Source organism: Cetorhinus maximus, chromosome 24 (assembly GCF_964194155.1).
Source record: "Cetorhinus maximus chromosome 24, sCetMax3.hap1.1, whole genome shotgun sequence".
Classification (NCBI taxonomy): Eukaryota; Metazoa; Chordata; class Chondrichthyes; order Lamniformes; family Cetorhinidae; genus Cetorhinus; species Cetorhinus maximus.
This window is the reverse complement of record NC_135902.1, coordinates 11,154,575-11,172,023: the sequence shown is the minus strand read 5'-3', so window position 1 is coordinate 11,172,023 and position 17,449 is coordinate 11,154,575. Positions and strand designations below refer to the sequence as shown.

General features: G+C 42.9%; 1 protein-coding gene across 6 annotated transcripts in view; it reads right to left on the bottom strand.

The window, feature by feature from the left end:
• The window catches only part of gas7b (growth arrest-specific 7b), a 418,502-nt gene that overhangs the window by 117,065 nt on the left and 283,988 nt on the right, over positions 1–17,449 (bottom strand). For all 6 annotated transcript variants that reach the window (XM_078570742.1, XM_078570743.1, XM_078570747.1 and 3 more), the window contains exons 3-4: positions 10,781–10,858; positions 4,237–4,322 (exon numbers count right to left, since the gene is read on the bottom strand). In XM_078570742.1, the coding sequence (XP_078426868.1) occupies positions 4,237–4,322; positions 10,781–10,858 (164 nt within the window). The remainder of the gene's footprint in view (positions 1–4,236; positions 4,323–10,780; positions 10,859–17,449) is intronic.

Genomic DNA, 17,449 nt, shown 5'->3' with positions numbered 1-17,449 from the left:
ACCGCCAAGGCCCACTGCCATACCACAGGATCACCCTCGCTTACATCAATTTCTGAAGCACTGACCAGGAATCAGCAAGGGGCTTTCGGTTTAATATAACTTAGTATTACACCAGGCAGTCTACATACCCAATGAGCCCCGGCATGTTCTGTCCTCACCATCAATAACTATAATAAATTGTAGTGCCTCAGAAATGTAGTAAATAATGAGGGTATTATTGCTGAAAAGAGAGTCATGGAGCCAAAGCTTTTCACCTTGCACTCATCAGGACAAATGCAAGAATGCCAAATTTCAAACGACCACAACAATTTATACTACAGGAGGAAAGGATGCGGATTGGTTGACAAGTCGAATCTGATTGGCCAAGGCATTGTCCTGGAGAAAGCAACAGGATCTATAACAGAAGCTATACAATCTCCAAGCTCCCAGGTAATTCAAGAAAGGCATAAAGCTTGAACATATTTGTTTTGTTTGCAGAGAACGGGGTCCCCGTGTATGAATGTATGTCAATTCTACATCCACTGTTAGATGTGATTCCGTGATTGGACAGCATTTGCTAAACAAACCTGTGTGTGTTAATAGCTACACTAACAACTAATTTAAGATAATCAGTGGAGCTCATAATATGGCTCATTTACGCTTGTTGGAAGCAACATACATTCATACTCAGGGGCCCGTTCTCTGCAAACAAAAGTAATATGTTCAAGCTCTTGCCCTATTTGCATTGCCCAGGAGCTCAAGGAGCCTATAATTACCCATTGCTCTCTCTATGCCCATGCCTCAGCCAGAGTCAACTTGCCAACCAATCAGCAGTAGTATAAATTGCTGTGATCATTTGAAATTTGGTATTCTTGTGTTTGTCCTGATGAGTGTAAGGTAAAAAGCTCTCTTTTCAGCAATATTCACGTGCTACCAAATGACTGTATGAAAGTATTAGTAGGGTGATTAGGGTGAAGCTGTTCCACTGGCAGGAGGATCAGTAGCTAGAGGACACTGATGTAAGATAACTACCTCAAGAGCCAGAGGGGAAATGAGCAGATTTTTTTTTTATGCAGTGAGTCATGATACAGAAAGGCGTTGCCTGAAGGATGTTGGAGCAGATCCAATGGTCACCTTCAAAAGGGAATGAAATAATACTAAAAGGGGAGAAGGGGTTGCAGGAGCAGGGAGTGGGATTAATTAAATACCTTTTTCAATGAGGTGGAACAGGCACAATGGGCCGAATGATGCAGGAAGGAGAAAGCCATTCAAATGATTTGGAGAAGCTGAAGAGTCTTTTATTTTATATATAATTTTTTTTATTATTCGTCCATGGGATGTAGGCATCACTGGCTTGGCCAGCATCTATTGCCCATCCCCAACTGATCTTGTTCAGAGGGCATTTAAGAGTCAATCACATTGCTGTGGGTCTGAAGTCACATGTAGATCAGACCAGGTAAAGACAGCTGATTTCCTTCCCTAATGGAAGGAAATTCACCCATTAGTGAACCAGATGGGTTTATATGACAATCGACAATGGTTCCATGGTCATCATTAGAATTTTAATTCCAGATTTTTATTAGATTGGTCCCCAGGGCATTACCCCTGGGTCTCTGGATCCCCAGTCCAGTGACAATACCACTACACCATCGCCTCCCCATGACAGATATCGGCTATCAAGTGATATCCCTTAGGAAATGAAGGTACCCAGACATTAGGTAAGGGCAAGTTTGGGATCTGTGCTACCTAAAACCACTAGGATCATGGAGGAAGTTACTCTCTGTCAGTGCTGGTGGAATTATACCCAGCATAGTTCACTGCCTCTTGAACAAAAGAGGAGGAGGTGGGGAGGGGAGGAGGAGGAAAATGTATTTATTTTTGTATTTTAAACAATGAAACAGGTTTTCCCTTCCCTTTACGAAGCATATTACAGGGTTTTTATTAGTTTCAGATAGTGTACAGGTTGGATATCCAAATTATGGGAAAATCCAAAATCTGACACATTCGTGGTCCCAAAGGTGCCAGACTTGGGACCTTATGACCACCTCATCCTGGGCTCTCCCCTTGCCTTAAATTTGGGCTGATGTTCCTTTAAAAAATAAATTCATTGGCTCAACTCGGGCAGTTTGTAAGTAAGGAGAAAAGCATTCCTCTCAATGGGCCCATTTAACAGATTAGCACATGAATGGGCAAAAGTGAATCATTATTCTGCTTCTTAAGTGCCTGCCTTGAGTAAAAAACTACATGAGACTTGACAAAAGCTGCTGTTTTGTTACAGGCCCAATGTCGGTTTTAAGTTCCTATTGAGGCATTAGAAGAGCACACAAGCTCACTCTTCTTGTTGTGCAGTCCCAATGCTTATCTTCTGGAGGCCCAAGGTCTATTGAAATACAGGTTGAGGATGCTGTTCTGAATGCAGCCTTCACATAATTTGCATAGTAATAAGTTTTTATTACAATAATAGTACACTTCCATAGCCATAGATAAATTGCACAATATGCTGTTGCTAGTTACACAGTATCATAATGGTGCTGGTACCAATTACAGTCCAACATTGGTGGCACGACAGTTTAAGAGCTAAATGACACCATCCTTTCTAGAAGGTCCAAGTTCCATGAGAAAACATGGGGCTGGACTTTACACTCCACCTTCTCTCCCAGCCCCCTGCAGGGCAGGGTGGCAGGAGGGGGCACTGTGCCTACCTGCCAATCCCTGCCCCCACTGCAATTTTACAGGGGACCCATTGGGAGGCCCAGCCTGCTCGTGGGTCAATTGAGGTCTTTAAGTGGCCAATTAATGGTTGCTTAAGGACTTCATCCCATCATTGCTTGGGAGGCAGGACACAGGGGGCTCAGCACACCAAAAAATCCAACCCATGGTTTCCATGGTCACCTTGGAAACCCTTGGAGACAACTTCCCTCCTTATCCGGGTTACCAAGTCTGGCCAGAGGTATTACTGGAAGTTTGATCACATGATGTCTGACCACATGACACCTGAGAATGGTATTGCACATATCTCATGAAAGGTGAGATCATCTTGATTGTCTTATCTTGCAGTGTGATTTGATGCCAGTAACTGGTGTGCAAGAACTGACAAAGGAAGGAAACTAGGCTGGAGAAGAAGGGGAACTAAAAGCGGGCAAAGGATCGCATGGAAGAAAGCAGGGATAGGAGAAACGGCTTCCACTAATAACTCATTGGAATTGGACCAATAACTAACAGTAATTACCAATAACAGTCAGGTTCTGCTCTGGCAGTAATACGTGAATTGCCTTGATATCCTATTTGTAACTAATTGTAATCCAATAATCCACTGATAGTCATCCTCTAGTTATAGACAGAATCCCTCTGCACTGCACAAGCTGTGCGCAGACTCCACAGACAATATCACTTTTAACAAACTCTCCCCTGGTCTTCTTGGACTCTGGTTTGGACTTGAGTTCTTCAAGGAGGTGACAACTCTCAAATGGGAACATCATTCAGAGCCAACATGTACTTGGATGGCACACACTGAAAATTATCCAGCATAGATTGACCTGAACCAAACATAGATCACACACACAGAGCAGCAAATCGATGTTTGCAGCACTTCCCACAGGGCATACTGTCCTAAAGTCAGCTCAGCTCCAACACTTCCAAACCATTCCATGGGCTTGGTCTCAATAAAGGAGAGAATTACAAAAATTACAGCACAGGATGGTTGCCAACTCCACTGCCCATATGTCAATGTAACAATTTCTGTGTTCACAGGAAAAGCCAAATCATACTCTCTAGTTTTTCATTTATGTAATGCAATATCCAAAAGTGAGCAATTCCATGCACCCAGCACACTTGTTTTAAGCAAAACTACTTCTAAGGCAATGGACTACATAAAATATGTACCGAGGAGTTTCACAGGAAGCTTAGAATCAATATTCTCACTGATTTGCATAAATCTCAATCAAGCAGGTACTATAATAAATCCTGCCCTTCTGATTTAGGACCTAACCACCAACTAACCAAAATAAAAATTGAATTTCTAGACATCCAAAATCGAACAGAGCAAAGTTATGAGTAGAACATAAAAGCATAAGTCTGTAAATAAATTGCCTGGGTTTTGGGGACAAAATTGCCACGGGGTTCGATGTCTAGAAATGGCTGATAGCTGATTGGACACGTGTGTATTAAGGGTTAATTTCTAGCCCAGGTCTGGGAATCCCGCACTACAGGACTATGATACTTGTGTGCCAAAGCTGTGCTGAAGGGTGAAGAACATACCTGTGGATCACTGCTGGTCTTTCTCAAGGCCATGTGTGAGGTCTCCGAATGATGTGACAGGCTCCCTGATGAGTGAAAGCCATTCACTGTAATACAAACATAAACAGCCTCAATATAAAAGACTGATCTGATCTAGTCTAGACAAGGTCTGATTTTCAATATGGTCCAAAAATAAGTGCCTTTTTGTCATCCACGACTCTAAAGACATTGATTCACTTCCCACCCTTGGTCTGAGATAATTCCCAAAGTGCTTCCTCCTAATGAAGTATTTGCTTTAGTGTAACTTTTCACTCGTGAATGGCAAAGTAAACAAACTGGTACCAGTAGGTCCAAGGCCCAACACAAGCGATAGTTTCCATGGACACCTCTGGAGATGGCACATTTTCCTGACAGTCTCGGACATTTTGTTGGAGGTGAAGAAAGCTGTGTGTTCTGGCCAATATATGCAGCAATTAAAAGGACAAATAATTGGCTGAAAGCTACAGAAAGCTATAAAATCTGTGCTTTGCTGCAAAAGGTGTGGTTGCTAATTGCAGCTGTGACTTTGACTTTCTTCCATCATTCCATTATATGATATCACAACCACACAAGCCTGCCAAAAAAATCATTACAGGGAGGACCTAGTCTGTTGATGTGAACAGTACCAGTGAGTCATAATGACACAACTGGAGTCAACAACTGATAACATACTTGCTATCTTTTATAAGGGAAATACTTGCAATAAAATTGCATCTGAAATTGAATCAAGAGTGTATTTTTAAGTTATAAAAATTTTGTTAAGCAAATACTCCTCAGTGTTACACATTCCAAAGGCCCTGTACCATAAAACTTCAGTTCTTATGTTAGTCATAGATAATGAGTAGCACAGCTATTTTGTTGCCTTAACTTTTTTGTTCCATGTATATTTGTTCCATGAAAGTTATCTTTCAAGTCATGCTATTAGATAGTATCAGTCTTTCTAAAGGGAGAATTTCAATCGCCTACAACAACTCTGCAATTAGGTCCCAGTGTGTTTGGGCTGAAGTTTTAAAGAGATGTTTACAATGAGTCATCTGTCTTAATTGGCAACTTAACAATTGTTTCTTTACATCTCCTTAATTTTCTCCCCTTCTTTCCTGACTTGTGCAGAGTGTAGCTCCATGGTCTGGGGGAAGTAGTCACTTGAAGCTAGCATTCTGAAAGCTGCAGCTTATTGTTCTTGATGTTTTCATATAAATCCTATAGTTTTTTTATTGGGGAGAGGGGTGGTGGTGAGTTCACAAACTTACCAGTAAAATTGTATCAAATTTTGACTGCAATTACGACTCCAAAGTTAACCCAGCATTGCAGGCATTAGAGCTGAGGGCCCTTCTCCCCCATTTACAATATTACTTAGGCAATGATTAGGTCTTCTCTCGCCATGCAGTAATCCCAGCTGAGCGTGTGAGAAACTGGTGAGTCCAATCTAAGATCCACTGGTCTTGAAGGCAGGTCAGCACCGTGTTGTGGAACGCGTAGACCTCAGCAAGGCAGAGAAGGGTCCTAGTCACCCGCAGCACCCAGATCTATCTCGAGCCGCCTAGACTTACCTTGCCACATGTTTGGAAAAACAGGGCTAGGAACAGTGCCCTGAACATTGTCTGTTTCACCTCCCTTGCCTAGACCCCTGACATTGTTGCTCTCCAAGAAAAAAATAGAAGTGCAGTTTTTCTTACAGAAGGAAAAGAAGAGGTACCGAGCTTGGCAACCAGTAATTGTGAGACTTGAAGAGTCAGGCCACATGATACAGTGTCAAAGACAATGAGTTCTCTATAGCAGTTACTCCAACTGGCTTGCAGTCATGGGTAGGATGATACAACAAGGTGGATCAGGGGAAAATTCCTTTCGTGATTTCAACGTAAGATTTAGCATTTTGTGAAACGACACGTATACGCTGAAATATAGTTACATCAGTCTTTCATTGATTAATTTGGAAAAATAACCTATTTAAAATTGAGAGCAAGAGCAGTTCTGATAGAGTTATCTATTTGAAACATTAACTCGGTTTCTCTCTCCACAGACATGCCAGTTTAAACAGGCTCTCTTCCATAGAAAAGCATATGTTTCAAAACTGGACCTAATTCAGCCTGATTGGGACTTTGTCTAAAAATTGGAACCATTCAGCCAGTTGGTTACCAGAATGACAAATGTCAATCTTTCCATATTCAATTTCTCAAGTTTTCTTAATATTGAGTCAAGCAACAGGGAATTAAGAATGCATGACCATACTAGGCCAACAAAGTTAAAAATTTGTTTTTATTTCTTTTTCCAAACTTGTGGCAAGATAAATCTAGGCGGCTCGAGATAGATCCAGGTGCTGCGGGCGACTAGGACCCTTCTCTGCCTTGCTGAGCTCTACGCGTTCCACAACACGGTGCTGACCTGCCTTCAAGACCAGTGGATCTTAGATTGGACTCACCCGCCCCAGCTCGCCAGAATCAGGCTTCACATGACAGGATGGACAAATCCTTAAGTCGCCTGCTGTGGGAGACCCTACGGCTACCGTCACCTGGTTTGGCCCACCTGTCGAAGTGATTTGCTGGGGCGTGGCCACTGTCACATAGTAATAACTTGCCACTGGACCAAGATAGGTCAGGAAGAGAATGAGGCTGACGATGCGTAACTCTCCCTCACTATAATCCAATTCACAAACAAGTCATGTTCATTGTCTTTCTATCGTCTGACATCCACAAGCCATGTGGCAATTGGCGAGTGATGTGGCAGCATGTGTGGATTCACTGGGGGCTGTAGCCATGAACCTGCACACAGGCGGCCCAGGCCATGGAGTGGTTTTTCACTGGATGGAACCAGAAGTGGAACTTGGCAACCCCAAGTGACTGAGCAGCCCTTTTCAGGGCCATAATGCTCATCTCCCTGGTACATGAAAGGGGCTAGGAACAGTGCCCTGAACATAGTCTGCTTCACCTCCCTTGCCAGCAGCCACAAGTCAGTCTCAAAGAAGAAAGCAAAGGTGACACTGCTCACCACTGGCACATGCGCAACCTCATGGACAACTCCACAGCCAACAACCCAAGAGAAGAAGTGCTCTTATCGGAAGAGAGCTGACTCAATATAACATCCAGGCTACCACCCTCAGCGAGACTTGTCTACCTAAGGATGATTGTTCAAAGAAATCGGTGCAGGTTAAACATTCCTTTTGAGTGGCTGTGGAAAAGAAGAACGGCGCAAAGATGGTGTAGGTTTTGCTGTCATGAACCATCTCGTAAGTTGACTTGTTTTTCAAAGGATGTTAATGATCGTCTGATAACATTTAAACCACCCCTCGCCCCCCTGCATGGCAACAGACAAGCAACTTGCATCAGTGCGTACGCCCCGACCATAACCAACCCTGATGGAGTCAAGAATGAATTCCATGATGACCTCCACTCCTTGACTGCTCCTGTGCCATAGTTAGACAAGCTAATCATTCTTGATGACTTCAATGCAAGAGTTTGTGCAGGTCACCAGGTGTAGGAAGGGATCATCGGGAAAAACGGGGTTGGCAGTTGTAACAGAAATGGTCTCCTGTTACTTAAGAAGTGTGCTGAGCATGAGCTCTTAATCACCAACACAGTTTTCCATCTCCCTAATCCCGACACAATGTTGTGGATGCACCCCCATTCTATGCATTGGCATCTAATGGACTGTGTCACTACCAGACAGAAGTACAGGCAGGAAAGCCATGTGCAGTGCTGACTGCTGGACTGACCACCATCTTATCATTTCAAAGCTAAACATCAAGATCTATCCTCCAATACAGGCATGAAGGTCCCAGAAACATCTCAATGTGTCAAGGTTCAAACAGGCAGTCATGAAGGAATCTCTTTAAGAGAAACGCAAGCGTCGCCTGTGTACAGTGAAAATTGACAAGCATTGCATTAAGAATGCCTGGGTAATCTTTGGGATATAATGTATGCCACTGCTTTGGAGGCCCTTGGCTCTACCTCACGGAAGCAGCAAGATTAGTTTGATGAAAACAATGAGGTAATCCAGAACCTACTGGAGGAGAAACATCGCCTCTACAAGGTTTACCTTAATGTCAAGTCATCACTATCCAAGCACAAAGCCTATTGAAATATCTGCAGAGCTGTCCAATGAAAGGTCAGAGCGATGCAAGACACTTGGCTGAATCAGAAGTAGATGAACTTCAGTCATATGCAGACCACAAAGACTGGAAGGATTCTATGACGTTCTGAAATCCATCTACAGGCCCCAGTCTACTGGTTCATCACCAGTTCTCAGTGTTCACAGAAAAAGCCCAAATTATAGGAAGGTGGGCAGAACATTTTAACCTAGTCCTCAATCGGCCTTCAGCCATTAATGAAGCAGCAATCAACAGGCTGCCACAGGTTCCCATCAACTGCTCTCTCAATGGCCCTCCCACGCTGTTAGAAACAACAAAAGCAATCAAACTCCTGTCTGGAAGCAAAGCTCAATAAGCTGATGCTATCCAAGCTGAGGGGTACAAGACTGGTCAATGTCTGGTCAAGAAATTCATTGAACTCTAAGTCTACATAGCAGCAAGGAACCATTTTACAAGAATACAGCGATGCCTCCATTGTCCGCCAGTACAAGCAGAAAGGAAATCGCCAATCTTACAACAATCAGAGGAATCTCACTCCTCTGCATTGCTGGCAAAATCTTCACCAGAATCCTTCTGATCCACTTAGTGCAACGTTTCGACCAGGATCTGCTGCCACAGAGTCAGTACGGTTTCAGAAAAGGCCAAGGAATCACTAACATGGTGTTTGCAGTTAGACAGCTCCAGAAGGAATGCCAGAAACAAAACATGGAACTCTACATCATGTTTGTTGACCTGACTAAGGCCTTTAACACAGTCAGCTGTGAGGGTCTTTGGAAGGTAATGGAAAAATTTGGCTGCCCTGAGAAATTCATCACAATGGTTCAACAGTTCCATGATGGCAAGCTCACATGTGTCCTGGATGTTGGTGAGTCTTCTGACCCATTTCCAATCGCTAATGGAGTTAAGAGGGCTGCATACTATCGCCAGCCCTCTTCAGCATGTTTTTCTCCACCATGCTCACCGATGTCTTTCAATATTGTGATCTGGCATCAAAATCAGATATCACATGGTTGGAAAACTGCTTAATCTGAGAAGACTCCAGGAAAAGACCAAGGTCTCTAAGGAGATACTTTGCAATTTCCTGTTTGCCAATGACTCTGTACTAGCTGCTGGGTCAGAGTTGGACATTCAATGTAGCATGGAGTTGTTCTTCAATACATGTGGCAACTTCAGCCTTACATTTAGCACAAAGAAAACTGAAGTAATGTACCAGCCTGCTTCAAGAAAGCCCTATCTTCAGCCCAAGGTTTCAGTCCATGACTAGAACATTTCAGCAGTGGATAAGTTCACTTATCTCGGCAGCACATGCTCTTGAACTGTCTGTACTGTTGATGAGATGCACACAAGAAGGCCAAAGCAAGCGTAGCCTTCGGCAGATTTTGAACATCAGTCTGGGAGTGAAGAGGAGTAAGTCTGCCTACCAAACTGAAAGTCCATAGAGCAATAGTCCTGACCAATCTGCTCTACACATGCAAGACTTCGACTGTTTACCAGCCTCATGCCAAGAAGCTCAATCACTTTCACTGGAGCTGCCTTCAGAAGCTTCTGAAGCTCAGATAGCAGGACAAAATACCAGACACTAAGGTGCTCACCCGAGCTGGTATGCCAAGCATCCACACCATATTCAGGCAGTCACAACTGAGCTGGGCTGATCATGTAGCCAGAGTGCCTGACACTTGCTCATCAAAGCGAATATTCTATGGAGAGCTCAAGTCTGGGGTGCGCTCTCATGGCAGTCAAAGGGAGCGCTACAAGAAGACTCAGAAGGCTTCACTTCAGAGTCCTGATATCGACTTTGAGTCCTTGGAGAAGCTTGCCCAGAGTCGCCGTACTTGGCGCAACCAAATACAGTGCAGCATCTTTCAAAGACAAGCGCCAGTCAGAGGCAGAGAGAAAAAGCAAGAAGACAAAATCCCCAGCCAACAACTCGTCCAAAACTCAATTGTCTGCTGTATCCTGCCCTATTTGCGGCAGAACTTTCTGGGCACAGATCGACCTTAGCAGTCACCTACATACACTCCAGAAGCCTACCAAATACCCCAAATGAAGAGCATGGTCATCTTTGCCGCGAAGGACGAACAAGAACTTAATTTAAATAAATTAGGTGCAATACACACCTTTCAAATACTATATTTAATTGCAAGACTATTCCTGTCCATGATTGGATAACTGTTATCTTGGTTGTGTTTCCCCTCCTCCTTTTTCTGATTCTATTTAGATGTTCATTTTTAATCTTTCTGTCTGGAAGTAAGACCTAGCTAAACATATCATATTTTTCTCTCCATAGGGGCCCCCTGGCCTGTTGTGTCACTTCAGTGTTATCTGCTTTTCTTTAAGAGAGCTCCATTTCTCTTTTACCCAAAGTGTGAAAATGTTTAAATAGATTCAAGGTTATTTCTGAAGCTTATTTCAGCAGTCAGCAGTTATTCAAAGCTCAGTTACCTGTAGGCAAGGAATTCATCTGTGATATTGGACTCTTTGGTGTCCCTGGTGCGCTAGTCGGCCTTTCCCAGGTTGTTTCTATAATAAAAGAAAAAAAACTTCAGTCTACAAAAAGAGAAAAGAGTGTGAAGTGTAAATCAATTCATACAAAGCTGGCACAAAGGATCAGCTCAAGAGTGCCAGAGATAATAAAAAACTACCAAAGCGAGAGACATGGGAGGTTAAACATTTTAAAGCTTCACCTCACTCTTATTTATCTAACTAAACCTGCAGAGATTTCTGGAAATAAAGTAAAATAATTTTGCATAGCACATCATTTATAATAAATTAATTTTTGGGCAAAGAACATTTCTGTCAAATAAAAGCCTTGGGGATCTTCATGGAATTTCGTACTAACGAGGGACATACTTACATTGGAAGTAGTTCAGAGAAGGTTTACTAGGCTGATTCCTGGGATGAGGAGGTTGTCTTAGGAGGAAAAGTTGAGCAGGATGGCCCTCTATTCTTTGGAGTTTAAAAGAATGAGAGGTGATCTTATTGAAACATATATGGCTCTGAGGGGGCTTGACAGGGTAGATGCTGAGAGGATGATTCCCCCCCTGGGGGAATCCAGAACTAGGGGGCACAGTTTGAAAATAAGGAGCCTCCCATTTAAGATTGAGATGAGGAGGAATTTCTTCTCTCAGAGAGTTGTCAGTGTTTGGAATTTTCTTCCCCAGCAAACAGTGGCAGCTGGGTCATTGAATAGATTCAAGACCAGGTTAGACAGGTTTTTGATTGACAAGGGAGTCAAGGGTTATGGGAGGGCAGGCAGAAAAGTTAAGAACACATTCAGATCAGCCATGATCTTATTGAATGGGGGAACAGGCTTGAGGGACCGAATGGCCTTCTCCTGTTCCTTATGTTCTTATGGACTGGACATTTGCCTTCACCTCTTGTAGATTATTGCCTCTTTTTCCTTGTCAACCTCCCTTTCTCTCTCCCAAAGGCTCGCTCTTATATTTGGATATGGATTGTAGCAATGCTTGCCTGGCAGTGCCAACACTACCAGTTTTCATGTATGAGCCATAATCCACAAAGGACCATCTCTCTCCCTTAAGAGCCAGACAACTGTTTATGTATAACTTGAGGAGCACCACTCCACAAGCATGGGGAAAGTCGAGGAAGTAGGCTTCCATGAACTAACACAGCTGATATGGCATTTGAACCGGTGCTGTGGGCACCATTCTGCATCACATTCTAGCCATCTAGCCAACTGAGCTAACTGCCTCCCATGTATAGGTAGCCTATCCTTCACAGAGGTCAGCACACTTACACCATTCGTGATCTCCAAAAATGAACAATCAGGAGGCTGACTTTTGCTTGGTAATAGTAAGGTTGATTAAATTGTCCTCACTTTTACCCTGACCGAGATTAGTTAGTTGGCAGGCTGAACCTTTCATCATCAGGGTTTGCCTAGCTATGTATCACATTCCACCATTTCTGTCTCAGTGTTTACACTGCCTATAGGCCTTGCTACATGCTTTTGATTTGCATTTACTGTACTGTGAACTTCCTCGTCTGGATTAGTGCAAACTCAAAACTTGCACTTTACCCTAATAAAATTTACTCTTATTTTCCCAAATGATAGCTTGAAGGAAATAAATGTTCTGGCATTTTTTATTATTTAAAAACTTAAATAGGGAGAGAATGTGTTGCTATTCTTTATTTTAGGGTAAAATCAGTATAATGAGGCTTTGGTGCAAAGGTTTACACCACCAATTACATTCTTTAATTTGTCAGATGTATGCCAGTATGTATTAGAATGGGTTGAAGTATTTTCCTTTCAACCACGCTACATATATTTAGTGTCATGGTATCACATTATCCCCTGCAGCAAAATTGTGATATATTGACACTAATTGAGTTAATGAAACAGAATTTTTAAAAATAGATGTTTGCAATGCAAAGATTAGTGCTTGCTTATTCCTCTATCAAAGCTCTGAACTAGCTGGAATTAAAATGGAAGCTGCTTAATTATCCAATTTCAAAATGGAGAAAAAGAGACTAATTACCTGGGGATTATTTTAACAGAATTTGCCAACTGGGAAACCCACAGAATTGAGTGGAATGTTGGTTTTTATGCCCCGCCCAATATAAATCTTCACTGGCTTCAGTAAAGTGTAAAATCAGACATGATGTAAAACTAGCATTATGCTGAATAACTTCAGTTTCCCAACAGCAGGTGGGTTACATTCAAAGTGCCTCCAATTTAATCATCAGTGGAAATTAGGTCAGGCAATTTAATATGGCAACAAGTCGGGATACAGGGGCTTTATTGTCGGTGCTCATTGAATTATACATGGCCAAAAGATTCGTAACTACACAGGACCAGAAATTGTTGGAAACACCTGCTCATCAGCATCCTGTGCAACAATTTGCATTATGATAATGTTAATTAAGAATGATCAAACAAACTGGGTTCCAAGACCTTTGGATTATATATTTAATTATGGGAGAACTCTCTCATGTCTTTAGTTCTGGCCAGTGATCTGAGCTTCATGGAGGTAAGGGATTGTTTCACTGAATCACAAAATTGTTACAGTGCAGGAGGTGATCATTCAGCCCATTGTGTCTTCACTAGCTCTCTGAATGAGCAATTCACCTAGTGCCATTCCCCCACCTTCTCCCCGTAACCTTGCACATTCTACCTTTTCAGATAACTATCCGATTCCCTTTTAAATGCTTCGATTTAATCTGCCTCCACCACCCTCTCAAGCAGTACTTTCCAGACCCTAGCTTCTCGTACATGAAAAAGTTTTTTCTCAGGTCGCTTTTGCTTCTTTTACTCATTACTTTCAACCTATGCCCTCCAGTTCTCCATCCTTTCACGAATGGGAACAGTTCCTCCCTATCTACTCTGTCCAGACCCTTCGTGATTTTGAATTCCTCTATCAAATCTTCTCTCAGCCATTTCTTCTCCAAGGAAAACAGTCCCAACTTTTCCAATCTATCTTCATAACTGAAGTTCCTCATCCCTTGAACCATTCTCATGAATCTTTTCTGCACCCTCTCTAACGCCTTCACATCCTTCCTAAAGTGTGATGCCCAGAATTGGATACAATACTCCACCTGAGGCCAAACTAGTGTCTTATACAAGTTCAACATAATCTCTTTGCTCTTGTACTCTATGTCCCTATTAATAATGCCTAGGATACTGTATGCTTTATTAGCCACGCTCTCAACCTGTCCTGCCACCTTCAATGACTTATGTACATATACATCCAGGTCCCTCTGCTCCTGTACCCCTTTCAGAATTGTATCCTTTATTTGATATTGTCTCTCAATGTTCTTCGAACAAAAAAGAATCACTTATGTCTTTTTGAAGTTCTGCACTATCCTTCTCACAATTCATCTACAAGTTTTGAAATTGTGCCCTGTACATGAAGGTTTAGGTCACTAATACACATCAGGAAGAGCAAGGTCCCAACACCGATCCCAAGGAACAAACCTTCCTCCAGCCCAAAAAACAGCCATTAATCACTACTCTGTTTCCTGTCTCTGAGCCAATTTCGTATCAAATGCCTTTTGGAAGTACATCATATCAACAGCAATGCCCTCATCAATCCTCTCAGTTACCTCTTCAAAAAAATTCCAGCAAGTTAGTTAAAACACAATTTTCTTTTAACAAATCCATTCCGGCTTTCCTTAATTAACGTGCATTTGTCCATGTGACTATTCATTTTGTCCCAAATTATTGTTTCTAGAAATTTACCCACCAACAAAGGTAAGCAGACTGGCCTGTAGTTGCTGGGCTTATCTTTACACCCTTTTTTGAGTAAGGGTGTAACATTTGCAATCCTACAGTCTTCTGGAACCACTCCTCAGTCCAATGAAGACTGGAAAATTATGGCCAGTGCCTCAGCAATTTCCATTCTCACTTCTCTCAGTATCCTTGGATGCACCTCATCCAGTCCTGGTATTTTATCAGCTTTAAGAATAGACAGCCTGTCTAATATTAATATAGTCAGCCTATCCAGATACTCATTGATTTCAAATTCCACCATCTGCTGTGGTATGATTCGAACCTGGGTCCCCAAAGCATTACCCTGAGTCTCTGGATCACCAGTCCAGTGACAATACTACTATGCCACCACCTCCCCTAATAACTCAGCTGTTCCCCCTGCCTCCATGCATAAATCCCCTTTTTAATCCCTAATTGGCCCATTCTTCCTCTTACCACCCTTCTACTATTTACATGCCTATGGAAGACTTTGGAATTCCCTACTATGTTAGCTGCCAGTCTCTTCATACTCCCTCCTTGTTTCTCTTATTTGCTTTTTCACTTCCCATCTGAACGTTCTATATTTAGCCTGGTTCTCCATTGTATTATCCACCTGACATCTATCACAAGCACACTTATTCTTCATCATCTTAACCTCTATCTCTTCTGTTATCCAGAGAGCTCCGGATTTGTTTACCCTACCCTTCCCTTTTGAGGGAATAGACTACTGGAAGGCTGTTGGTTAGCGAATGGTGCCTCTTAACGAGGTCTTTGTAGAGTTCAGTAGGTTAACTGTAAGTCTTTATTAAAACGAAAAACTATTTACATATGCACAGTAAAGGGTCCAGGCTAGGAGCTACGTTTAGGTCTTAACGCGTTTCTGCTCAACACCACACTGACCTCAACAGAAACAGAAATACCTGGAAAAACTCAGCAGGTCTGGCAGCATCGGCGGAGAAGAACACAGTTGACGTTTCGAGTCCTCATGACCCTTCAACAGAACTAAGTAAAAATACGAAAGGGGTGAAATATAAGCTGGTTGGGGGGTGGGGTTTGTTGGGACAAGCAGCCAGTGATAGGTGGAGATAACCAAAAGACCAAACACTCCTTTCAAGTGAAGCAGCATTTCACTTGCACTTCCCTCAACTTAGTCTACTGCATTCGTTGCTCCCAATACGGTTTCCTCTACATTGGAGAGACCAAACGCAGACTGGGTGACCGCTTTGCAGAACACCTTCGGTCTGTCCGCAAGCATGACCCAGACCTCCCTGTCGCTTGCCATTCCAACACTCCACCCTGCTCTCTTGCCCACATGTCTGTCCTTGGCTTGCTGCATTGTTCCAGTGAAGCTCAACGCAAACTGGAGGAACAGCACCTCATCTTCCGACAAGGCACTTTACAGCCTTCCGGACTGAATATTGAGTTCAACAATTTTAGATCTTGAACTCTCTCCTCCATCCCCACCCCCTTCCCATTTCTTCCCCCTCCTTTTTGTTTTTTCCAATCATTTATATAGATTTTTCTTTTCCCAACTATTTCCATTATTTTTAAATGTATTTCCACCCATTGTTTATTTCTACCTTTCAGTATTCCCCCACCCCCACTAGAGCTATCTGTAACTTATCTGTCCTGTCTTCTACTCCTAATTAGCACATTCCTTTAGATAATATCACCACCTTCAACACCTCTTTGTTCTTTTGTCTGTGACAGCTTTTGGTTATCTCCACCTATCACTGGCTGCTTGTCCCAACAACCCCCCCCCCCCCCCCCCCCCAACCAAACCAGCTTATATTTCACCACTTTCCTATTTTTACTTAGTTCTGTTGAAGGGTCATGAGGACTCGAAACGTCAACTGTGCTCTTCTCCGCCGATGCTGCCAGACCTGCTGAGTTTTTCCAGGTATTTCTGTTTCTGTTTTTGTTTTGGATTTCCAGCATCCGCAGTTTTTTGTTTTTACCACACTGACCTCCCTGAGTCTGGGTCATGTGACTTTTTACATCACTGTGTGGGCAGTACTATACCCAGTGCCACATTAACTCTGTATGTGCCAAACCCTTATATTACATATACCTTGATTGCGCTCTACTCGCTCTTCCTTGAAGGTAGCCCCCTAGTTTATGTACTGTTTTTCCTGCCAACCTTTGATTCCAATTTGTTCGGCCCAGATCCACGTTTTCTCCATTGAAGCTGGCTTTCCCACAGTTAATTATTCTTATTCTAGATTGTTCTTTGTCCTTTTCCAAAGCTAACCTAAACATTATGACACAATGATCACTGTCCTCCAAAGGTCTTCAGTACTTTTGCCGGTATATGTTATCAGGGCCCATAGCCTTTGTAGTATCCAGTGCCTTCAGCCATTTCTTTATATCACAAAGTGAATCAAATTGGCTGAAGACTGGCACCTGTGATGCTGGGGAGCTCAGGAGGAGGCCGAGATCGATCATCCGCTCGGTACCTATGGCTGAAGATCGTTGCAAATGCCTCACAGTCTTGTCTTTTGCATGGATATGCTGGGCTCCCCCATCATTGAGGTTGGGGATATTTGTGGAGCCTCCTCCTCCTCCTCCAGTTAGTTGTTTCAATGTCCAATACCATTCACAACTGGATGTAGCAGGACTGCACAGCTTAGATCTGGTCTGTTGGTTGTGGGATTGTTTAGCTCTATCACATACTGCTTCCGCTGTCTGGCATGCAAGTAGTCCTGTGTTGTAGTTTCACCAGGTTGATACTTCATTTTTAGGTATGCTGCTCCTGGCATGCCCTCCTGCACTCTTCATTGAGTCAGGGTTGATCCCCGGGCTTGATGATAATGGTAGAGTGGGGGATATGCTGGGCCATGAGGTTACAGCTTGTGGTTGAGTACAATTCTGCTGCTGCTGGCAGCCCACAGTGCCTCATGGATGCC